Below are 26,452 nucleotides of genomic sequence, written 5' to 3'. Positions count from 1 at the left end.
GGGCGTTACCGCGTTGTCCAGACAGGATGCGTTATTCTAGTTCGTTTCAGAAGTTATCGTTGCTCTGGTAGCGTTGCGGCAACGGCACTAATGGCAATGCATGTTTTCGTTTTCGTTGTCCGCGCGGCTTTCCTGCAACATTGTGTAGATAGATACGTTATTATAATAACAGGGAGTTCTCCGCAACGTGTTGCCGCGATAACGTTGCCGTGGCCGCAACACACAATTGTTATTCATCCTGTTATGTTATAACGCCCATCTCTACCGAGTACCGATCTACCGATAAAATCGATGCTTTCGGAGCTAAAACATCGATCACATCGATGTTTGTTCCGAGTTTCTCGTCTGTTCTCTGCACTGTAACAGCCAATTAACCTAAAACCAATACAATTCAGTTACGGAAAACATCAATATTTCATTACTTTTGTTGGCCTAAAAGACCGATGTAACAAATCAAATCATCGGTTCGGTAATCTACCATCGATGTAAACAAATAACTTCGAACATCGATAGAAAAGACATCGATGTTTCGAAAACATCGACAATCGGGATTGATGCTCGCTCTCATTCTCTACTCTCTACTGCTACTCTAGTGTTCGTGTGGAAGGAAATTCAGAGTAACCATAACCTAAAAGTTTTAAACTGATCTGAGTGATCTGAAACTTAGAAACGAGTCAAACGTTTGAAGTAGTGGTGGACACTGGACAGTGATCACTTGTTGCACTCGTGATTCCGTTTTGTGCTTCTTATAATTGATTACCCAACACTCAGTGGAACAAGTGTTCAAATTAAATATTTTTTATTATTGATATATTATACTTCCGATACTTTACAACGTTAAAATAAGAAGTACCTTGCCTTGCCATAAAGGTCAAAATGGCTTGCGCCGGCTGGAACTTAATCGTCTGCTGTGTTTGTTTTGGTCAAATATGTCGTCATTTCAAACTACTGTCAGTGTTTAGTAAATGTGTTACAACGTGAGATTAAGTTTATTTTTTTGGGCCTAAGTTGCAAGAAGTCAATGTTGTGCTGAAAAATGGTGATTTCGTTCTGAGGAAGGTAAATGTAAATGTTTTGTTGAAGCATTAACTAGGTGTTTTCAGTCAATACGAATCTAACTAATGAGATGTAAATTTAATTAAATAATTGTTTTAACTGTGATTTAAACCTGTGTAGGCAAATAATAATATATAAACTGATCCAATCTGAAGAAACATCCTCCTAACTAAGTTTATTTTAACCTTTTCTGTAATGTAATTAATTATTTTTTTATTACTTAATGTAAGTTAGCCTATGTCTAAACTTACATACATTCCATAACTTTTGTTTCGTTCTTAGCTTTAACTAAATATTTATTTACATAATCTTACCTTTTTAGAGTGTTATTATCAGTCAGTCGGTAACCTTTAATCTTCTCAATAAATAAAAGTTGGTTCAGGCCTAACTTAGCCTAGATTCAGCTTTGGATTACAATGTTGTAGGCTAGCCTACTGTGTTACTGTATAAAGTAATAAATTGCATGTGCGTTTTAGTAGGCCTAGATATGGCCCATTACTAAGATAACCGTTTCTTGATCATGTTCTTAACATTTCTTTTTATAGTAGCCTATTATCTTAATTTGATGTTTAGACAGTAAAGTTGTAGGCCATTGCTGGATTAACTTAACTAAGTTAAACCTTTTATGTTTAGATGCAATGTTTTTTAGGTTAGGCCTAGACCTAACTACCAATCCGACTTATTTTTTTATTTATTATTTCTTCTAACGTTTGAATTTATCATTAGGCCTATGATGTTGTTAAATCAGATGTTTCAATTTTTTAAATAATTACATCGTATTATCACACACAAGATTTTTATTAATATCCTTTTTCATCTGCGATTTTACTTTTTTTAGACTGGATAAATTATATTAAATTCTTATTTTTAACTCTAAAATAAACGCATGAAATGTGTTTTATTTGATAGTAGCACACAAAACTATATATTGTAGATAAATTAATGTACAATTCTGAACTAGGCAACACTCTTTTATGGTGAAATTGTGCGAGCATATACCCCATGAATTTTTCAAAACTACCAATGAAAACCTTGAATTATGCATGAATTTTTTTATCTCACTTTGGTGGCAACCCTGATAAAACTAAAAAAATGGTAAATTTAAAATTCCCATGTTATTCTTATGGAGAATATTGTAAAATGTTGTAGTTTGCTTGTTTATGGATATATTTTGATCAAACTTGGCAAATTTATTTATTTTATAGTAAGCTATCAATATTTTACTAAAAACACACTACTTTATTAGTTTCCTTGTAGCAGCAAACCTAGGTACTCGTTAAACATAATGTTATTTAAATAGATCAATTGAAAATCAATTCGGCCAAATGGAAATTCGCTTAGACGGCAGGTTTGCTGCGGCGGGGGTATTTTCTATATTTATTGTAAAATGCAGGCTTTATATTAGGAGAAACTTTGTTCCCATTGCTGAAGAAAAATATTGCCACTGTTAAAACACCAGAAACAGGGATATTTTCTATTACCCATTCTTGAAATAAGCTTCCCACAATTTTAAAATATTTAGGCTACAAGTCATTAATTTGTACAAGATCAAGGTTGAAAACATTTTATTTAGCAAAGCCTATTACAGCATACATCATTATAATACTGTATGTTCTATCAAATTTTTTTGAATTAAATTAAGCATTTTTTTATAATACTAACTTTTTATAAAATCTTTTTAGTTAAATATTGTAAAAGTCGCCTATTTCTTAGCTGAGCTGGGTTTCCTGTGAATGTATCGGGACATACATTTTTTTGACCAAACCTTATGACTTGGGAACCTGTTTGTGTAGGTGATGAAATATGTAGCAGATCACTGCTCCAGAGCTCCACACGTACCGTTGTCCAATCAGAGGCCTGGAGAGCCTTGCTGTGCGTTGTTCAGTGATGGAATCTGGTACCGTGCTGAAATAATCCGACTCACCACTGACAACAAGGCTTTCATCAACTTTGTAGATTTTGGAAACGAGGAAGAGGTAAGTATCATATTCCTATATTGAAAGTAGACTTCCCGGCCAGTAACGTGTAGAGTTGATGTAGGCTGTTCCTGGGGTTAGCATATTAGACCACGAAAGGTATTTTCAAATTTTAAAAAAATCAACAATATCAGCAATCTGGCATGTACATTTTCCCATTATCGTGTCAACATCCGTCATCATGTGTAAATGGTGGGGGAAACTTTTATGTTTTATGGGGAAAATTACAAAAGTTGCAATAACTTTTAAATCATAATTTTTACAGTAATGGGGGTTGTACCATTTTGAGAGTTAAAGGACTATATCAAACACACTGAATTTTTTTCAAATCTCATCAAAACCGCACCAAAGGTGTGGTCAGCTTTGTACACACCCACACTCTGACATCTCCTCAAAAACCACTTTTTTGGGTTCAGGGGGGCCGAAAACGGATGTTTTACTCAAATTTGTTACTCAGATGTGTTACTCAAAACTCTATAACTCTATGATTTGACGAAAACAATACTTTTTCCTAGGGGTGTGCGAGTACTCGAATCTTCAAGCTTTTTGGTCGAGCTTTTCATTATTCGGCTCGGCTCGAGGCATTTTGAAAAAGCTCGAAGTTCGAGCCGAGCTTTTAATACTAAGTCAAAACTAAAAAAACACTTAATTTGGGTCGTAATTGAAAACAATGTTATCACAATTCTACGTTGTTCATGCATTCGAGGTTTGATAAGCACGAACACGAACCTCAGCTCAGTCAAGACGCAATGATTATCGATCGTAATTTTGAGGAGATACAGTAGTAAAGAGACAATCTACCACCTATCCTATCGCGTTGTCTTTCTAACACAGCTATTCGTAATTCGTATCGTAATACACAACGCAGTGCGAGTGCGTGATTGGCTCGTCGCTATGACGACACATGGTTGCCGTGGCAACCTACAGTGCGCACTGAGCACTGCGCCTTGTGTGGGAGGGGAGATTATACCAACAAACTATTTCAGGAATTCTATTTTGGGACCGATGGAAGATAAGGAAGAAACTAAAAGTGGTCACGTGTGCAAATGTAGTGCAAAATTAAAAGTCTTGAAAACCAACGAGAACATTAAATTTAATAAAAAATGTCTAGAGTATGGTGTCATTCCAAAATACGTATCAATTAAAACTAGCACTAAAACATTTGCTGCAAGACGAGCTAAAGAAATGGCCGAAAAATATTGGATAAAATTTGAAATAAGAACTTTGTATGCAAAAAAGAACATGTTGAATAAACTTCTTTTGAAAACACACTTAGAATTACTCAATAAATTACACCCTAGTCAGCAAACCAATATTATTGATCAGATTGAGTTTCAAGTCAACAAGAAAATCCAAATGAAAAAGAGGACACAAACAAAGAAACTAAACAATCTTGTGAATGTCCAGATAAAGAAGGATATTATAAAATGCAACCATAAATTTCACCCTTCAGTAGTCAATAAAACTCAAATTGAATTTGACGATGAGGAAATCAGTTTATTAAATAAAGGTCTCAATTTCAATTTCGCACGTGGCACCAAGAATTCCTTAGTTTCTGAGCTTTTAAATTCAGAAGCAGCCATCAGAACCATGAAAGACGATAATGCCAGAATGTCAGTCAGAGTTGTTGTATCCAATAAAGCAAAACATGTAACCAACAACGATAACATCAAACGTAAGCTCACTACCACACACAGTTCACTCAGACGTGTAGCTGCACGTATTAGAGATAAGCTCACAGAAAACGAAGCCATTATCTGTAAAGCTGATAAGGGCAGTGCAATAGTCATTCTCACAAAGTCCGATTATGTAAAGAAAGTTTACGACTTTTTTGAAGCAAATGGCATTAATAAACTTAATAGCGACCCTACTATAAAATTCTCAAAGGACATAAATAAGCAAATAAGCTCCAGTAAAAATCTATTATCAGCTACAGAAATGAAATGTCTTAAAGTAACAAACCCTCAACCCCCAATCTTAAGAGGATTACCGAAAATTCACAAAAATGATATGCCCATACGTCCGCTCGTTAACTTTATCCCATCCCCAGGTTACAAAATTGCCAAAAAACTTGATACGATTATAAGAAGAGAATATAAATTCCACAATAACAATAGTCTAAAAAATAGCTCCGACTTAGTTAATAAAATTGCCAATATACAGTTGAAAGATAACTACTTGCTGGCTTCCTTTGATGTGGTCAATTTATACACAAACATCCCGATTGATGAAACTTTGAAAATATTGAAAGAAAACCTATGTAATAACTCTTCTCTCAACATTGCTATGATTGACGAACTAATTAACCTCACCAGAACTGTACTCAAACAGAACTATTTTAAATTTGAAGACGACATATTTTCACAAAATGACGGACTAGCCATGGGTTCGCCCTTATCTAGTATCCTTGCTGAGATTTTCCTAAACCATGTTGAGAATAAATATCTATGGTCAGATAATAACAGACTCAAGAACAAAATTGTGTTTTATTACCGCTATGTTGATGACACGATTGTCCTGTTTAATGGGACAAAAAGACAACTAAAAATGCTTGGCTCATTCCTTAACAGCTTACATAACAAACTAAAATTCACGTTGGAAGAAGAAAACAACAAGTCATTAAACTTTTTGGACCTCACAATATCCAGATCAACAAATAAATTTCAATTTAAAATATACAGGAAACCGACCACATCATCCCAGACAATTCACATCAACTCACATCATCCTCAAAGTCATAAAATGGCAGCATACCACAGTTTCGTCAGCCGATTGCTATCTATCCCTATGAACGATAACGACTACAATGAAGAAATAAATACCATCAAGTTCATCGCAGTCTCTAACGGCTATAGAAGTGATATGGTCGATAAACTAATACATAAACATAAAAACAAAAATAAAACTTCAACCATGAATTCTGAAAAAATAGTTTTTACTTCAACAGAATATGGCATTAGTCTAAACAACACTCTAAAAAATGAGCTGTCGAAAAACAATGTCAAATTATCTTTTAGAACCTCAAACAAATTGTCATCCCTCCTAAAAGAAAAAAGAAAATCCTCATCTGATAAAAATGAACTAACAGGTGTTTACAAAATTAATTGTGACACTTGCCCCAGTTTTTATATAGGTCAAACTGCGCGATCTTTCAAAGCACGTTTCAAAGAACACCTGCCAAAGAAGTCCACACAGAAACAAAACTCCGCATTTGCTGAGCATCTAATTACAAACAATCATTCATACACTTCAATAGACAATAATTTAAAAATTCTACAAATCCACAAAACCAAAGGCAGACATTTAAATGTAATAGAAGAGTACGAAATCTACAAAGCTGGCAAGGAAAATCCCCAACACATTTTAAACGAAAAAGCCTCTTTTGAAAGTAATTTTTTATATGAGACAGCAGTCGGCATTGAAAGAATAGTAACAACACGCAAAGGACCTGATAAGAACTGGAGGAGGGGGAGGGGGATGGCAGATGGACAAGACGGCAGTGACGACAGTCTGGACTAGCAACTTAATGTACGCGTACCGTCCGCCGCGCAGTTAATTTGTGGCCACACGTGTGTTTGTAAATAATGTATCTATGTGTTGTTTCTCGTGACGTATTTATGGACTGTATGACGACCTCTTCGGAGTGATATTTATGTTCCTTCATCGCCTGAAGATGGCCCCACAGCTGGGCTGAAACCGGTCGCCGCTCATCGGTGATGTCTGATCACTTTGACGGATTAAAGGTATTTTAACCTCTAGATTAAATGTAGTGGGCGACACAATAAGGCTGTAAACGAGTATCGTCATGCCGTTGTTCCTTGTTTGTTTACTTTTTCAGATTCCTTATCAAACGCCCCTATCTGCTATCTCTCTTTCTCTCTCTCTCTCTCTCTCTAACAGTGTACTGATTAAACAGATTGTGGTTGACGACTTTTCTACTTATAAGATTCCCTGCGGTTATTTTAGTTCAATCAAACCCATAACCTTTCTAATGTTTATCAAAATAATTAATTAATCTGTTTTGTATTTTATTCCCTTTAAACCAACCCCTATTTACCATCTATATTTTATAGAATAAAATGTTTGTTTATAAAGTTTGACTGGTCACTCAATTTTGTACCTATTTTATTTTGTTTAAAAGTAGGGGCGTGCGGATATCTGAAAAATCGGGTAACCGGGCCCAAATTCGATATCCGACACTATCCGTTATATATCCGGCTTTTCGGATAGACAATATATTTTGACGTTTTGGACAAAAAACTAAATCTCCATAGCCACCATTAGTTTCCCAGGACAAAATTACAGCAATACGTTTCCAACGACCTAACAGCAAACGGCAAAGAAGCCTTGTATGATGCAATACTGATAACTAGTTTAGTCGTTATCGGCTGTTTTGCTTTACGATTAGATTCGTCTGGAACGAACAGACATAAAGCAGAAAAGAACTACCATGGTCAAATGAAAGTCAACTCGTGCTTGTCTCCCTCCTGATACTAGGGGCGCTGCGTAATAGTTTTTTTACAGTACTGTTTCAAATTCAAAGTAGAAAAATCTAGCCTACTACTGTGAAGTTATGTAAACAATAGATTTAATGTTTCCCAAAAAAAAGTCAGAATAGAAACAATAGAAAGGCAACACAATAGAAGGGTGGGAGGGGTTGGGCAATGACTTTGAAAGGAGCGCGGGTATAGTGAGTCAAGTAGGACCGGAGGGGGAAGGGGTGGGTAAGACCTTGAAGCTATATATAGACTTGCACTACTTCCCTAAACCTAAAGGACTGGCCGGCGAGTGGTATTCCAATCACAGGACAAGATACGTTGTGTTTTAGGTATTCATTGCCCGGGTTGACTTTGGATTGTCTTACTGTGTAGAAACTTAGAATAATAAAAAATAAAGTTAGAACTAACCACGATTATTTAGCATTGATTGTGTACATATTAAATGATTAAACTATAGGGACCATGGATATATACAAACTTTTGTCGTGATTTTAATTTCAACATCAAAATACAATATTGCACAATCGTGATATTTTAGGTCATCGACCTTTATTATGCATCCGGTATTGCTGTTTCGGAAGAGAAGCACGTTGATAAATTATAAATTGATATTCCCGTAGTTAAAAAGAATTATTTTATAAATCTATAAAACAAAATCATAAAATCTTACATACAGATAACAATAACGGAAATTGTAAAAAAGGTATAAAGATAAAACGTTATTCTTTCTCTTTGTTCTTCTATTTCTTGGGTTTCCCTTCATCACGCATTCAACAAGTTGCCATGGTTACTAATCACCCATGTCGTTATCAGCTTTTGTGACATAACGCACAGCAGGGGGGTAAAACTTGACGAAAATCGGTTAATTTTTACCTATTATTTAATTACCAATGAATGTACTACTTTATTGGTATTTGGTACTGTATTAATAATCGGTCAAAATGGCAGATTTTTGTCAAATTTTACACCAAATTTATTGAAATTTCAAGGTGAATATTAATAAAACAATTATTACCAAATATTTGTATTAATTTAAAAGATTGATTTGTGGTATTGGGTTCCCCACTGAGTGCAGCCGAGCGGCACTAATGAGGGTCGGACCTTCTTGGGGGTGAACAATAGACGGCTTATCAGACCCTCCCCTCCCCCGTGGTCTGGAGAAAGCTTGTAAACAAACTATTGCACAAGCGACTTGACATTTGGCTGCTTCAACTATAATTTTGTCAAATGAACTGTGATGTTTCAAAATCAAAAACAATAATTTGGGACCATACTGCTTAACAATAATGGACTGCAATTATTGTTAAACATACAATCCATTTTTAACAAACTAAGATTATACGATTCAAATAGAATTATAAAAATTATCTTGGTATTATACTTGGGGTAATGAAGTTATGTAGGCTAGTGTAATTCTCAGTTCATCAAGGTTCTACTGAATAATGTTTGGCAGTGAATAAGTGTAGAATGCAATTTATAAATTCAGGGATACACACCTTTTACACAGTTATAAAGTCGTTAATTAATAGAAATAGTTAATTCTGGAAAATTAAAAATAGTGATCGCATTCATAAACCTGTTGTCAAAACAGCAACACGGGTGTAAGGGTTTATTGTTTTAGATGCAAGGGTGTTTCAAGGACAAAGTACAGTGTTGGGCCTCCCGGCTTAGGGGGGGAGGGGGGCGGTGAGACTGTGTGAAGAGGAGGAAACTGGTTTTGGCTATTTATTGATTAGTTCCCTGACCCTTCTAGATAACAAAATTGAGTGACAGTATTAAATCATCGTGTACTTTATTTCATTTCTTGTTTACTTTGTGTGTTATTCTATTAATTTTAGTGTTTTGGTCTATTTCCTCTATGTCAATTATATCTTTTTTAATATATAAGTTTACTTTTTACTTGTCTCTCCACCTTTTTGGATCCAAACCAACCATGTTCTTTTTTTGATTAATACGATTCATAAAACAAAAATATTTTGTGCATGGAAAACAAAAAGAATAATCACGTGTTTTAAAATTTATTTTGTATTTATTTATACAAAATAGAATTAAATATTCATAGTAGTTACAATATACATTATGTAATCGAGTTGCTAGTTGTTTTGTCGTCATTCAATGTCGCGATGCTGTTCTGTTCAAGAATCAAGAATATTTATTTGCCATTAAATAACAGAACGTTACTGTTATGAAAGACAATCTGATTGTCTCAGTCTGCACTGCATATCTCGTCAGGCCTTCAATCGATATCCTTTTATTTCTTGCATCTTAATTTAGTTCAGTTCAGTTCTTATCGTGATTATCTACTATTTGATGTCTTGACAATTCTCAACGTTTTTAAACATATTAAAATAACATTGTGTTTATTTAAAAATTGACAGAACATTATTATTATTATGCACTTTTTTAAGAAAAAAAGTTTAATAACTTAGATAAGGTGACGCTAGGAAAAGCTCGGCTCGAAAAAGCTCGAGCTCGAAAATTTTTTAAAAAGCTCGGCTCGGCTCGGCTTGAGGTTGAAAATCACTATTCGCACACCCCTACTTTTTCCTTATATCATAGGTAGAGAAACAAAACATTAACCCTTCGCGGACGGGTGAAGGATATATCCACCTTTGATGTCTTTGGCGATAAAGGACGGGTGGCGGTTATATCCGCATATGGGTTGTTATGTTTCGGACGGGATACGGATATACCCGCCTTATTTTCAGACGGTCTGGCTTGTGTTTTTTCAGTACTCAAATATCTCGGGCTACCAATGCGCTACTTCCCCACGCTCTCCGCAACCCCTGCGACCTTGAAAAGCGACACGCCAGCCCCCGGCCGCCCTCTCCCGCGCTCCTCCTCCACCAATGCTGGGTGCGCAGCACAACGTTGACTTTGTTGGCGCTAAAAGCTACAGTTGTTGTCTGTCTAGCAGCATGAAATATTGATAACATTTCTGTTCTTTATTGCCTATCCTTGTCACGGCCATATTTTCATAGACGGGCGACAGATATAACCGCAGTTTTCCTGCTTTGCCGCACCATTTATTTTGTGCATATAAACAAGTAAAAAAGTAGATAGTATGAGATGTTCCATTGTGTTTATTTTATGTAGGCTAGGTACAGTATACAGGTATAAAAAATTCAAATAATAAAAATTAACTATTTTTATTTGTATAATTTTTGCCTGTCATAAGCCATAAAAGTTGGCACCTGTCCGGGAAGGGTTAAATGTTAAATGTGAAAATAACCTGCAAACAAGCTTATTGAAAACAAGTTAATAACACATATTTTGGAACTCTTTGAACTGAATCTTAAATTATATTGTAAAAAATTGATTCTTGAGTGTTAAGTTTTACAAATTGTTAGTTAATTGTGCATTTCTCCTTACAGATTGAAATAACAAACCTGAGACAGATTAGTCCAGAATTAGTGAAGTCTTTGAAGGCACAAGCGATTTTATGTTCCCTAATTGGATATGAGAACAGGTAAGACTCTGTTTAGTCTGTACCCCTACAATAACATGCATTAAAATATCTAAAGCTTTTTACGGGAAGAAATTTCCACTACAGTGACAGTTTTTATTATGTATAGATTTTACTTGTAGATGGATGACCCACCTCCCCAAACCACATGCCAGAGTTAATTTTTGTAGAGAGTGTTGTAAGTCAAATAATGTCAGCACTTGTAATTTCAATAGTGTTTTTAATGTCAAAACAAACTTAACTTCCGGTTGGCCTACTCAATATCCATTTTCTTACGACTCATATTAATAGGCCTACAAAATAATAGTGTACGATAGCCAGTTCGGTTAAATAGGACGGCTGAGTCTTTAATAGTCTTAACGTAAGCTAAAGCAGACTAAAGGTATGTGTTAATTGCTTTGAAATCCAATCCTGTAAAAATATTAATGTAAATTATGCTTATTTTTTATACAAAAACTATCGGGATACCCAGCTTTGCTCAGATTGAATAAAATATTATATTTAACTTAATTAGTTAAATTAGAAATCATTTATTGTTATATACACATTTTAATAGACCTTTATTAATACATTATAATTCACATAATGTAATGTTTTACAACTTATTCTTTATCTGCCCAAATGAAATGTCATTATTGCTTTTAAAATGGAAATAAACATGCATTGCAATCGTCAAAGTAACTTAAAATATAAAATAAGTACCATATATCATACAGTGCAAACCATGTAAAAACACTGACTGCTCAGTTAACAGCGCTTAGGGAGATCCTCAAGACAAGATGACCATGTCATGTAGTGGTTATAGGTGATTGAGTATTTTCCACTCAGACAACTCAATCATTTATAAACAAAATTTTCCAGATACAACGTAGCTGAAGAGATATCAAACCGATTGGAGGAGCTGATTCTTGAACAGCAGGTGATGATGCACGTGCAGGATACTGTAGAAATGCCAGGACAACTGAGCAAGCTGATTGTGAGGCTGATAAATACAGAGGGAACGGACATAAATAATGAGTTGGAAATGAACCAAGCCCCGGCCCCCGTCCAAAACAGCTACCAGGCTCCAGCGCCAGCCAAGCCTACGCATACAGCACAAAACAATCATGCTGACGGCGGTGAGTGAGCTCAAGTTTATCCATGTGGGGAGTGGAAAATAATTTTGTATTTTGAAAAGCTCTTTTATTAGCTATATTAATTTATTCAAGGGATTATTGATAACATTTTCTATCATGATTAAAATAAAAACAAAGTTTTCACCGAGTTTACCGATCTAGATACTGATCCGGTCCTCAGGTTAGAAAGTTCCTGAACATAACAAGACATACGTAAACTTATTCAGTAATGAGTTGGTTGCTGATTTTTATCGGTTCTGGTTTGTTAAGTTTGTTTTCTGCTTTGTGGTTTTTTTTATCAATTAAATAAAATTTTTCTCTACTTACAAAGAGAGAGAATTTTACATGTTTTTGATTGTAATTTGTTCCTGTAATATATTATATGTTGTGGAAAAGTCGGTATTGGCTAAAAATTCTTATTTAGAAACACTAACAACTTCTCCTTTTCCTGTTTACATTTGATATGGGGCAACCTAACTATCTTATCTATATAATTAATATGATAAGGTATTTCTCTGTAATACAGTAGAACTCAAATTATCTTAACTCCAACTATCCAAAGCGCTTACAGAGAAAATAATTTTTTTAAATCTGAAAACCACAGTAATAAGAATCATTGTTATATAAGGCAAAGGCTGTGATCGCAGAAAAATTTAAACACCCTCACGCTTAACATGAAAACATCATGCGATTACGAATACACCTTTTTTCCCATTCATCGCAAATTCATGCACAACTTCTGCGGTCTTGCAGAAATCATAGACCTAATTGTCGCGTTCACAGAAACATAATTATACAGGGTGATTGGTAGTCAGTGTGACAAAAAATTTTTTGTGTAAGTACAAAGTAAATGCAGTGTGATGATGCATATAAAAGGTTCCAAGTCAAAAAATTAGCTTCCCAAAGAATTGTTTTATGTTTTTAAAAAATAACTATGTTTTTAAACTTAATACACCTATTTAGCAATTACCTGTAAATGGATTTGAGAAGATAAGGTCATTTTCGTGTTCTACATAAAATTTTGAATAAGAATAATGGAAAATGACAGGGATCAGTTGTAAAAACTCCATTGTAAATAGATTCAAAGATAAAAATTAAGATGTTTGATAAAAATTTAAAAACATTGGTCTATTGCATTTGTTCACACCCTGTATACAAGAAAGTGTCGGAATATGTTAAAAACTGCACCATTTTATAAGCTTTCCAACCATATGCTACACCATTGAGCTTTATGTCTGCTTATGTACGCTTTAGTGGTTTGAAGACTATAAAGCATGGTGTCTTTAACATTTAAAACATTGAAAGTCGGCATGAATTAAGCAAAAATTGTATTTTTGTTTCAGCTTGAACAGTAAAAACAGTAAACAAGTTCCCTGTTTTCTGGTATTCAAACCACTAAAACAAACAAAGAAATATCTAAACCTCAATAGTGTAGCATATGGTTGGAAAGCTTATAAAATGGTGCAGTTTTTTAACATATTCCGACACTTTCTTGTATACAGGGTGTAAAAAATGCAATAGACCATTGTTTTTAAAATTTTTATCAAACATCTTAATTTTTATCTTTGAATCTATTTACAATGGAGTTTTTACAACTGATCCTCCGTCATTTTCTATTATTCTTATTCAAAATTTTATGTAGAACACGAAAATGACATTATCTACTGAAATCCATTTACAGGTAATTGAGAAATCACTGTATTAAGTTTAAAAGCATGGTTATTTTTTAAAAACATAAAATAATTTTTTGGAAAGCAAATTTTTAGACTTGGAACATTTTATATGCATCATCACACTTCATTTACTTTGTAATTACACCAAAAAACTTTTGTCACCCTGTATAGTCTTCTGTAATTTGGTAGCAAAATGTGAAACATATTTCACGGTCCTTCAGCCATAATCATCAACTCCCACAGTCATGAAAAGAACATTTTCTACTATACACATCATAATAAAATTGTCTCCTGTGTTCATGAAAAATCATTATCACCCTTCGCGATAGCGACAAAAACGTGAACTTTCAGATTGGGAAAACTTCACAGACGCATTCTGCAATCCCAATACAGTAGACTCCCTCTTATCCGGACTCCTTGGGACCAAGGTGTTTTTTCCGGTTAAATCGACGTCCCCAAAAACTCGTTAAAACGGACCGTTTACTGTGATGTTCGACTTGAATTTAGGAGAGCATTGTATTTAGACACGTTATCACTGGTCTCAAATCTTTCCCACGAGAACAGTTGTTACAGTACTGCCTACTTCCTGCCAATCTAGTCCGGTTAAACCAATGTGCTGATAAAAACTGTCCGGTTAAAGAGATGTCATTTCCGCCAAGTGTAGTCCAGTTGAAAAGTGTCCGGATAAGAGGGAGTCTACTGTAGTAAAACCTCTACCAAGGGAAATTAAGGTCTATTGTTTCCCCATTTCGGTGTAATTTTAATGGAGTGACTGCTTGTGATCTAACGGAGTTACACATAAAATAACAAGTAACATGGTAATCTTTGTTAGGAGTCTGCCCCTTTAGCCGTTCTTTCATTTTCAAACAACACATTTAAGTGTTAATGCTGCTGACCCACTTTCTTTATAACCATTATTATGTTGAATACGGGATGTTTAGTAGGCCTAGTTGGGAAAACAGGAAAATTGGGATTTAATCTTTATTTTGTTGTCACAGTGGTCACAAATTTTCAATACAGGCATTTTATAGTGAATCTTAGTAATCGGGAGCCTACCCGTAAAAAAACAAAAGCCGAACTGATACCAAATCATTAAATATCGCTACCAGCACAACAAGTACTAAAGCCACATTGTGGCAATGTACTGCTTGAAAGTGGGGATGTTGTTATACAGTATTAGTACAGTACAGTACAGTACAGTACAGTAGTAGTAGTACAGTACTGGGGGTGTTGCCAGTATACCGGTAGCTTAATAGGATTGTAACAGAAGTGGTCATTGGTGAGGGTAGCAAATGTGATAAGTGATACATAGTTTAAACATGTTATGCTTTAAAGTCCCTGCTGTGATCACATAAATTACCTTAAAATGCAGAGTGCTGTATAAACTAGTTTTTAAATATTGCAATTTATTTTTTCAGGCTGGGAAGATACGTCAGCTGCTACTACACAGAATAACAGCTGGGGACAGTCAGAATCACACGGACAAAGGTATTTCAAATTGTCCTTAAAAATAATATGTGGTACAGTCATGGTATATATGGTATCATGGTAATATATGGTACAGACTCATGTTAAAATTGTGTTGTATGAGTAGTTTTGAGCCTTATCTATACTGGAATGCTGTCTAAAAGTCATAAAAAAAGTGTTGACGTTTCAGCCTAATCTATAGCCGACTTGTTAACCAGTAAGGTCTGCGAATAGGCCTAAGCAACACAATACTAGAACAAATAACTAAATTTATTAAATCTCTAAAATTAACTATTGAAGGGTAATGAAATTAGAATGATAAACTACTACTGTTACAATTAACTAATTCCCGTTTACAGCTTATGATGGATTCTTTTGTTAAAGTAAATCCGTCCAGATCCTATAAGGTCTATGGTAATAGCCTTTTCATAAGAAATTTGTTAAACGAAGGAGTAAAGGTGGCTATGGGGATGGGAAGGCCGTAATAAAAAGTTGTTCATTCTATTCACAATAAGTACTTGTATCTAAATATTAAGAAAACTCACAGTACCCAAGATATGCCAAGGTCAGGGAAATTTACAGAAAACGGTCAGGGAATTCACTAAAGATATAATTGTAGGAACCATGGAAAAGGCCTTATATTGTATTAATACAGTATAATGAATATATATTTTTGTTTGTAATATATTGATATTGGCAATAAATATATGAGAATACGTAGTTACCATGGATAAAACATATTCCTTTAGTAGATTTGTCATTATTATTGAGCAGCTGTTATTGTTAGTTCCGTATGGTGTCATTAGGATCGTTACAATATAATTCTTGATATTTCAGTTAAATTTAAAACCTTGTTTAACCAAACAGTAAAGCACAAATCACGAAATTAACCCTAAAATAATAGAAACAAGATTTTGTCAACGATAGCGCCAAGTGTCACCAACATGAACCAGACACTAAAAATGAGCTTCAAATTTAACATTGGGCTGAGAAGTCTACTTGTGTTGGTTAGTCTACGTAGGTACCTATGGAATAAAATTAAGTTGTCTTAAAATTGTTTTACTCTTAAATTGACTATTAATACATTTTCCTCTTGTTATTCCCCCCTCTTGTGTAAAGAATAATGCAAAGGAGTGTGAAAAATCCTAAGGTGAGCACAATGTTTCCATAACAGTAGTGGTTTATATTATAACATTTTGTTACTGTTAGGTACAATAAAAGTTGGAAAGGACAAACACATGAATGGAGGGATTGGCATCAAGCACCAAACAAACAACCCCGGTAACTTAGTTGTGGCATGGTCGTTGTTCTGTGTCTGTAGCGCACAACTTTATTTTATTCTCTTTTTTTGCTTAAGTTGTGTGAGGGAGTGTGGTTAAAAAATATATAAATTACTTGAGGACAAAGTAATTAGGTTAATAGTTCTATCAATATTAACGCTTTCTGTGCCTCATTAACCAAAGATCGCAAAACATAATTTCACAATGGCAGGGACAGAATTAGTTCTTTAATTGAATCACATTAAAAAAAAACTCAGATAACACTTCAACATATGCTACTCTATCAAACCTAACTAACAGAAAACCAATAGAATACAGTATGTGTTTATACAAGCAAAACATTGCTCCACTTGGGTAAATTTACGCAGATCAACCAGCTCAAAGGTATGGCATTGTTCATTGTTAAAACCATTGTTTTGCCAATTGTAGGGGTGGGCGAGTACTCGACCTTCGAGTAATTACTCGAGTTTTTCAAATACTCGGGTCGAGTAGTAATTACTACTCGAAAATTTCGAGTCGAGTAGTTATAAATAGTGCCAATTCACGATTTTCTACATCCATATTTAATAAATTATATTTTGTTTTGTGTTGATGCCTTATTTAATCCCCATTCCTACAAAAAACAACTATCTTACCTCATATAGGTTAGACCAGCGTAAACCAAATGTTCAACAAACACCCATCGTCATTCGGCAGAGCTAGCAAGAGGACTACTACTACTAACAACAGACTTTCACTTTACAACAGTCAACAATACGTCTCGATAACGATACAGTAAGTTGAAATAAAGCATTGAATGAATCTATCGAATTGCAATAGTCGATAGTCAACAAGGGAGTCTCGTGACTAGTAGGCCTAACAATGGCAGACGATTCTTGAAGATATTATAAAGTACAGTATCAGATTTAGTTTGAACTGCCATAAAAATATTTTATACCAAAATATAGAAATAACAAAATATTTTATACCAAAATATAGAAATACAACAAATAAAAATAACCTATTGTAGCATAATATTTTTTCAAATTAATCGGTATTGTTGGTGTTTAGTTTTACAAACCGATAAGTTACTGCAAGGAACATCGATGCATCTGAATGACGCAATCTCATTGGGTCTAGGCAAATGGCAGAAAGAAAAGATCAGTTCCACTTTAAACTCAGTGTTGCCAGATGGACGATAATTTTTGTACTTTTACAACTGTGGTATTGGCGTAAACAAACTATAAGTATAATTTTCTAATGAGTTTACAGAAACATGATTTAAATTAGTCAAACTATTAACTTTTTTTACGAAATAAAAGCTATAACAATTTTATGATAATTTTGCCGACATTCACCATAATGGTGTAATGATAAAAATGGCAACGTCAGCCCTGCAAAACAGCTGTTTGATGGGAAAACAAAGCAGAAGCAGACAGCAGGAGCAGACTGACTAGAGAGAGAGAGAGAGAGATAAAGATGGTGACGCATAGCAACAACAAGAACAAAACAAAACAATGGATTGGAGTGAAGTTATGTCAACTTTGAATGTTTTTACTTTGAAGTGAATTTGTGACTTAAAATAAAATTGATTTTGTCAGTGGAAGTTTAATAGAAAGTAAAATAAACATATTCTGTTTGTGATTTTGATTGTACAATTTTCAATCTGGTGGCAGAAACATGACAACTACAGTTTGAATTGTAACTTAATCTAGAAAATGTGAGTTTATAAAGAAAGGCCAAATAGGCTATACCAGGCTACAGTGAAATGTGTTTTAATTTTAAATAAAGTGTTTAATGTGGGATTTTATTTCGAGATAATAGGCCTACTATGTTTTTATTTGATATTTTCAGTCTGTCAGAGACGAGTGACTTGATCATTTTTATAAATGTAATGAGTGAAGAGGATAGCCCTAGTACCCATAACCTTCAAACTTCAGACAGATGAAGTGCTTATCCAAGTGATTACCTATTTTAAAATACCTCATTGATGTTTTTAACTTGTGATACAATATGTAGTTTGATATAAGTTTTCTGTTAAATAAATAAATTTATTTTTATAAATTCTGTTTCTTATTTGAATTGAAATTATTCTTAAAGTTAGGTACCTTATTAATTTAGTTAGTTAGGTTGATTATCATGTTAGTGAGGAGGAATTAAAGGCAAGAAAAAATAAAACACACAATAACAAGTGATGTGTAGGCCTAAATAATTTAATGCTGCAGCCAACAAGTAGTCTAGGCCAAATTTTTTACTAATAATTTGGTACTAATAATTAGTAACCATATAACTCAGAAAATTTGGTATAAGTACGGTACTTAAACTACCTATTTAGGCCTAGGCAGGGTTTAGGCTAGGATGAAATTTTTTTCAGCAAAATGCTGCAAACTCTCTGCAAAGACAAAAACTTAGTTAGGCCTAACTGTAGAAAAAATATTATTCAATAACTTAAGCATTTAAAACAAAAAAATCCAGTAGGCTAATATTACATTTTGTTTAAACATTACATCTTTCAATTTTATTTGTAGAAAATTTGCCATAGGCCTAGCCTGCAAAACAATGTAAACTTAGCATTTTTAAGTTGTGAATAGCAAGATGCTAAAAATACTACCGCAGCATAAACCCTGGGCCTAGGCCTACTTAACGCGCGACTACTCGACTCGACTCGAATTGAAAAATCACTACTCGCCCACCCCTAGCCAATTGTTAAACTAAGTTTAACCCAGAAAAGATTGCTCTTGAAATTTGTGAAACAAATAATTTAAATAACAATACAGTAGTTGTAAACAAACTTGTTATTGCTTTCTGGAATTTTAAAAAAATCTCAAAAGACTCTTCTTTACCCCCCACAAAAGGGCAAAACATGTTAAAATAGTCATATCATGTGTATCGTACCTTGCACTGACCGTTTGGTAGGCATATTATTTTACTTCTAAAGATATTGTTAAAAATTGTGTGATAGCAGCTTAAATATCCCTGAATAAACTACTGGAAAGTGTACTGTGCTTCCTGAAACAAGTGTAATTTATTCTGAAGAGAAATTATTTGGTTTAGGATTACTTCAACTGCCTTTCAGATCTGTTTAAAAAGTGTATTGCAACAAATGTATATAGGCTCAACATTGCAACAAATGTATATAGGCTCAACATTGCAACAAATGTATATAGGCTCAACATTTTCCCTCTGCTGCTAACATAATTTTTTTATTGAATTCAAGCTTTTTGCTTATACTAAATGTTGTATTCATTATTTCTATCGTTTTGTGTTTGTTCTACATGGACAAAGTCTGCTTTTTTATCTTTTTTAGATAGATATAGAGGCTAACATACCTTGTCTGTCTTCAGCCTTTTAGTATCCCAAAAAATTCGAGTTGAGTTGTGTGTGGTCTGCCATACAACCTGCATTGGGCTGTCTTAAATCTAAGGGTGGTCGGCCTATTGTTTTAATGTTTAAAGATTTTTAACGTTGTGTCTTGTCAATATACTTGTGTAATGGTGAAGATCTTTGTTGGGTATTTCTCTTCAATGTGATTTTTGATTTGATAAATGGGTCATCCAACCCGAAACTAGTAGCCTAATCCATTGACTCCTCGAAAAGGCTAAGACAAACAAGGTACTTTGACCTCGTGGCAATAATGTAGACATTTTTTGTTCATTTTAAGACATTGGTTTGGGTTGTCTTTGCCACTGTTAAATTTGCTTAAGTTTGTTGTGTGAAAATTACAATTATTTCATTAAATACTCACATTTTATTAGGTACTATTATCAATGGTTACAAGACTGATTGGTTACATTTTGCTACATTTTATTACTTATCACATTTTATTGAACTAAAATAACCTAAATTATTATAAAAATAATATACCAATCTTTTGAAACTAAAGACATAAATATATATATTTTTTTTATACACCCATGGGATCCCTTATATGTTAAAAATTATGTTTTTCCATTTACTTATACAGAGTTTAAATTAATCTTGAATGTAGTTAATTATTGTAAAAACATCAAGCATGGAGAAGGAAGTAAAAATACAATTTCAAATTCATCAAGTTTAAGCTTAAAAGATGCACTAACACACTAATCTTTATAATTAAATGTTTGCAGTGAAGAAAAGAAGCAGTGGAGATCGAGGGAAGGTGGTGAAGCCGAATCAAGATTTAATAAAGATAACGGAAGGCGATTTAACAGAGATGATGAAAGCAAGCCTTTCAACAGAGATGACAATCGGAGTGGGAGATTTAGTCGAGATTCAGACTCTAAAGGTGATGCAAGGTTCAACCGAGATTCAGATTCACGCGGAGGAAAGTTCAATGAAGAGAGAGGAAATAAGTACAACAAGAGTGACGATGAAAAATCAACATGGAGGAAAAAAGATGATGACTCTGGTGGGTGGAAACCTCGAGGTGACCGAGAAAGTGGCGGTGGTTGGAAACCAAGAGAAGAAGGCAGTGGTGGGGGATGGAAATCCAGAGAAGAAGGCGGTGGTGGGGGATGGAAACCTAAAGAAGGCGGCGGTGGTGGATGGAAATCCAGAGAAGAAGGCGGCGGTGGTGGATGGAAATCCAGAGAAGAAGGCGGTGGTGGTGGATGGAAATCAAAAGAAGAAGGCAGTGGTGGTGGTGGATGGAAACCAAGAGAAGAAGGAGGTGGTGGTGGATGGAAATCCAGAGAAGGTGGTGGCGGTGGATGGAAACCCAGAGAAGAAGGCGGTGGTGGTGGATGGAAATCGCGTGAAGACGGTGGAGGAGACAGAAGAAACAGGTTGGTGTTTACTATCAAGCTATTGTACATTTACATTAGGTGTAAAGAGATTTTGTCCCTGCGCTCTGACGCTCTCTGTTCTATATATATACTTCAAAATCTTAGCTAAACTACGCTGGTGATTCATACATTTGTAACTAAGCAAATTTTACTTGTTTCCCTACAGATTTGATGGTGAAAGAAGAGGAGGTTTCAATAAAGACTCAGGCGATCGAAGCAGTTTCCGGAAACCATGGGATAAAGGTTTTAAGACTTTACTTAAAAAAAACAAAAACTATAGTTACAGAGATTTACCTAGATGCCTTGCTAAATTCTTAATTAAATTCATCTGTCGTTTTATACATTTACCTTGAATTTATCATAGAAACATGTAATTTTATTTTTCAACTAATATGAACTGGAAAGTTAAAAGATGATGTAGTAGCAGTGTTTAATGATTAGTAAATAACTCGACAGTCATCAGCTGACAGGCCACACGTCTAGCTGGCTTTGTCGTTCTATTGTGTTTTACTTTTCAAGTTTTAATTGATAAATATTCAACATTACATTTTAAGATTCACTCAATATATAAAAATATTATAGTAATAAATGTCTATTAAAAAATTAGTATGTCATGCATTGATTTAACTCATTACAAATTTCAATGTTCTGGATAACTTGACAATCCCCAAACTCGACAACCTAGAGTTAGTGAGGTTTTACTGTATAATATTTTAGGAAAAAATTGTTCATATACATTTTAATAGTTAAATATTTGTTTTTTATCCTTTTTAGCTGGAGGTGATAGATCAGGTGGAACAAAGTCACCTAAGGTAAGTCCAATTTTCACTTAAAAGCTTAGTCATGGGGGCTTAAATAGTTTATTTTTACTAAAAGTGATCATGTTATTGTAATATTGGGGGTGTTATAGAAGAGGAGCGCACATAAAAGGTAATACAGTGCAATATTGAAATTCTAAAATGTAGGCTATATACTTTCTCTCTCAACATACAGTTTGGCAATATATGGGGACACATCAAAACAAAATCTGGACAACATTTTGATATTTCAAAAGAAGGCTATAAGAATTATTCGCAATCTAGACGAAGACGATTCAGTAAACAACACTTTTCTCAGCTAAAAATTCCAACGGTGTATGACCAGTACATTCTAGAATGTATAATCTGTGTCAAAAACCAATTCCATAAAGTGAGTTCACAGAAATGACCATTTCTACTTTAAAAGAAATAGAGACGCAATAAACTTATTCCAACATAATTACCCATTTTATAGAAAAAAAGCAACCCACAACCCACATTATTCTATTATGTATTCTTCTACAACTAGTTTAATCCAAATTGTACATGCTGTTCCTCCTGGAGATACCACCATTAGTACCCACATACCAAATTTGGTCAAAATCAGACCACGAGTGTAGTCTACGTCCACACACACACACACACACATACACACCAATCACTTTAAAAACCATACAAAACACACAGGGGCACCCAAAACTTTTTTTCACCCAAAACTCAAACTCAATAAAGATTACCAAAAACAATACTTTCTCTACGTATTTAGGGAAAGGAAGTAAAAATATATATTTTATCTTTTAAATTTGTTTTTAGCCCGACACAGTTGGAGGGATGCCTCATTCCACTGTCAAAGTTGGGCAGACGGATAAAGTGGAAGTTTGCTTCACAACCTCGCCTCTTGACTTTTACGTTCAGCTGAGCAACACGTTCGAGGAACTAACCCAACTGATGGACAAGATTGCTACCGGTTGTGACTCTGGTGAGCATTTTACATAAATTACCCACATTGTTAATGTGCTTTACCTTTAAACAATTCTTCAGCACTATGACTATGTCATCAGGCGCACATAGCATGTTAGCCATGTCAATTGATGAAAATAAGTGGTAATGGGAGGAGGGAGAAAAACACTGTTAACTGAAAAACTGAAAAATAATTATTAACAAGTATCTTAAAATCCATAAATAACATTTTTACATTGTACAGGCTGTCCGAACTGGGAACAACAAGAGTTGTAAATGAATTTTGATGACCGGGAAAAAATCTGAGAATTGTACGTGAGTTTTGTAAAGAACCGAGGAATTTGAATTTTCTTTAAATCACTGTAAAAACCACCTGCAATCAAGTGAAGTCATCATGACCAAAAAAAAAACAAAAATACAGAGTTTTTCAATGTTGAAGTTGGCTGTCATTTGGGAAAATGGCAGCTATTTTTTTAAAACAATGACATTTTTTAAATCTAGATGTAATTATAAGACTTGCCATTTTTTTCTTAGGAGTAGACAATAGACAATAGACAAAGCTTTATTGTACATAACGCCTGATACAATAATTACAAATGTAATTCCCAAGCTGGTACGTGGTCAATTTATATTTAATTTATATCTAGGTTTCTTAATCTAATCATACTCTAACAAGAGTAAAAACTATTAAAATTTATCTTTAAAAAACGTCTGAATTTTGTAATACGCTTTCTGGCTGAAAGTCTCTTTCAGCTTGTAAGTAAAATTTGATTTTGATAAAGTTCTGTATGAATTAGGTAAATGATTGTAGATTTTTAATCCCATGTAAAGAGGCCCAGTTTCAAATTTTGTGTGCGAATGTTTGGGGTATTGAAAAGTTTTGTTATTATTTCTCGTTTGATAGTTATGACTTATTTTAAATTTTTCATAAAAGAAAGGATATGCATGAACATACTTTGCTATTTAAAATATATAAAGAGATGGTAATGTTAAAATGGAATGTTTTTTGAAAAACACACTGTATCTCCTAAATGGCATTAGAGCAAATCAAGAACAAAACCTTTTAAAATTGCATTTACATTTTTTTTATCAGAAAATACTCAATTGAAGCTGTTGTGGCCATATTGGAAAATGGTGGTCATATTTTCAAAACTCGAAACCATAAAAAAAAATCTTAAAAAATAAACGGGAGTTCCCAATAATAAGTTAACTGTCCTCATAATAAAAAAGTTAGCTATTTGTTCACTTTAGGTTAGGTGAGACACCCTGTATAAGTTTGTACAACGAAAAAGAAAATCGGTCCCAGGCCCAGTCTTACCATGAGACCTACAGTAGCTTATTCTTTGTATGGGGAATTTGCTGAAATCATGTCAACACCATGTTATTTATTCCATTACTATGTTATGAATGTCTATCCTAGCATTAGTTATGGCATGGTGCAGAATTATCTAGAAAAAAAGTATAGGCTAATTCTTTACTATTTCCAGGTGATATATCAGACACGACGGATGTCCAAGAGAAGTCAGGATGTCTAGCAAAATACTCAGAAGATGACTCTTGGTACCGAGCGGTTGTCTTAGAAAAGAGCTTTGACTCAGTCAAAGTACTCTTTGTTGACTATGGCAACGAGGAAAATGTATCAACGGACAAAATTAAGGTATGTAAATTTTTCTGTTTAGCTTCTGTATTTAATTTAGTTTAACAATTCTAATAATCACCTATTGTATAACTAACATACTAGCCCTACCTTTTTTTTTTACTGGATAAGAGAACTGTATGCCTATATGCGAAGCAGTCTCTAAATTCTGAGGTCAAATTAAACTTGTTTTGAATATTACCAAAGGGATGGCTGCAAAAACGTTTGCAAATTTCAACTACTTAATAGGAAAAGAGAAGTTTCATGTCTTGTTGGAATGTGGAATCTGACCTTATCCTAGGTGGAAATGATGGAACTAAGACAAAATAGGTTGACTGGGCACCACCATCAAACACCCGGTCAAAAATCCCTGGTTTGTTATGGTTGTGTGTTGATTACGCAGTGTTCATATATTCTTTTATTTATTTTCGCTTATTTTGTTTCCTGTTCTTTAATTCTGCTTTTGTTCATTCAAACTAAGTTGGATATCCACCTGTTTCAGACTCTACCAGAAGATATGATAACATTGCCAGTACAAGCCATCAAATGCAGACTGCTGGGTGTGCCAGAAACTGCTGAAACCGAACCTTTCAAAGCCTTGGCAGAAGGCAAGCCTCTCAAAACACAGTTTGTGTCAAGAAATTTCATCACCAAAAGTTTTGAGGTATGCAAGACCTATGTTTTTAATACAGTCCAACCTCGGTATAACGAATCTGAAGGGACCGAACTGAATATTCGTTATACCAAGGATTTCGTTAAAATGAGGTTCGTTATATAGAGGTTAGGTTTGCAGGAATTTCGCTAAGTCGAGGTTCAGAACCAGCATCAGTCTATATAGGTCGGGATTGGACCTCATTAAAACACAATTAAAGTAGCATAGGCTGCTTACTCCAATCCACCTAAAACCTAGCCAAACACTGTATTGCATAGTAATAAACCACGTAAAGAACAAAACAAAACAGTAGAGAGTTTTGTAAGCTACTGCTCGTGATAGGCCGGTGGTAGGCTACAGTAGTGCTTTAAATCACAATAGAGAAATGTACTGTAATTATCATGAACTTAGTACAAATCGTATTGAAAATAATAAAAATATTAGATAGGCTAAGTCGTTATTGAAGTGTATAATGATAGCCAACTTAAAGATAATAAAAACACTCGTAAAAGGAATGTTAAGATATCCATGTTGCTATTCTTTTTCTTTGCCTTGATCTTCTATTCTTTTTCTTTCTAAGGTTTCTCTTCATCCAAAAATTGTACAATTCACCATATTACTTATCACCCAATCACAGCTTACTACACATTACGGCGCCATCAGTCCTCGGTGAATGAAATCAGTTCTCAGTTAGTTGTAAACATAGCGCGCATGCAACGACGACAGCAGACAGGGATGTGTAACGGAGCAGACGAATGTTAGCGCAAGCGTTGACGTCACCTTTCCATTTCATTTGATGAAGAAACAGATTTTTCAAAAGCAATAATGGTGGTGGGGGGTTTGTTGTATCGAGGGAGAGACGCAGACAATTCGTTAAGTAGAGGTTAAATTCGCTATGTAGAGGTTCTGACAATGATAAATTCGTTATATTGAAGTGTCTTATTTTAGCCGGGATCAAGAAAAATTCGTTAAATCAAGGTCGTTGATATAGATTGTTCGTTATGTAGAGGTAAAATCTACATTGTGTCTTATGGAGAGTTCTAGGGGATTTAAAAAAGTTCGTTATATCAAGGAATTCGTTATATCGAGGTTCGTTATATCAAGGTTAGACTGTACTTTAAGTTTCTATACTT

General features: G+C 34.3%; 1 protein-coding gene across 2 annotated transcripts in view; it reads left to right on the top strand.

The window, feature by feature from the left end:
* LOC129002144 (maternal protein tudor-like) overlaps window positions 1-26,452 on the top strand; it is a 74,651-nt gene that overhangs the window by 14,301 nt on the left and 33,898 nt on the right. Inside the window, exons 5-15 of one of the 2 annotated variants that reach the window (XM_054429741.1) lie at window positions 2,850-3,032; window positions 10,906-11,000; window positions 11,859-12,115; window positions 15,204-15,273; window positions 16,462-16,533; window positions 20,618-21,274; window positions 21,441-21,517; window positions 22,049-22,086; window positions 22,885-23,050; window positions 24,519-24,688; window positions 25,170-25,331. In XM_054429741.1, coding sequence (XP_054285716.1) covers window positions 2,850-3,032; window positions 10,906-11,000; window positions 11,859-12,115; window positions 15,204-15,273; window positions 16,462-16,533; window positions 20,618-21,274; window positions 21,441-21,517; window positions 22,049-22,086; window positions 22,885-23,050; window positions 24,519-24,688; window positions 25,170-25,331 — 1,947 coding nt within the window. The remainder of the gene's footprint in view (window positions 1-2,849; window positions 3,033-10,905; window positions 11,001-11,858; window positions 12,116-15,203; window positions 15,274-16,461; window positions 16,534-20,617; window positions 21,275-21,440; window positions 21,518-22,048; window positions 22,087-22,884; window positions 23,051-24,518; window positions 24,689-25,169; window positions 25,332-26,452) is intronic. The other variant, XM_054429742.1, reaches the window with a different exon arrangement.

This window comes from Macrosteles quadrilineatus, unplaced genomic scaffold (genome assembly GCF_028750875.1).
Source record: "Macrosteles quadrilineatus isolate MER2022 unplaced genomic scaffold, UCM_ALF_1.0 Scaffold_9__3_contigs__length_116548681, whole genome shotgun sequence".
In the NCBI taxonomy this organism is placed as follows: domain Eukaryota; kingdom Metazoa; phylum Arthropoda; class Insecta; order Hemiptera; family Cicadellidae; genus Macrosteles; species Macrosteles quadrilineatus.
This window is presented reverse-complemented; position numbering and strand designations above follow the sequence as displayed.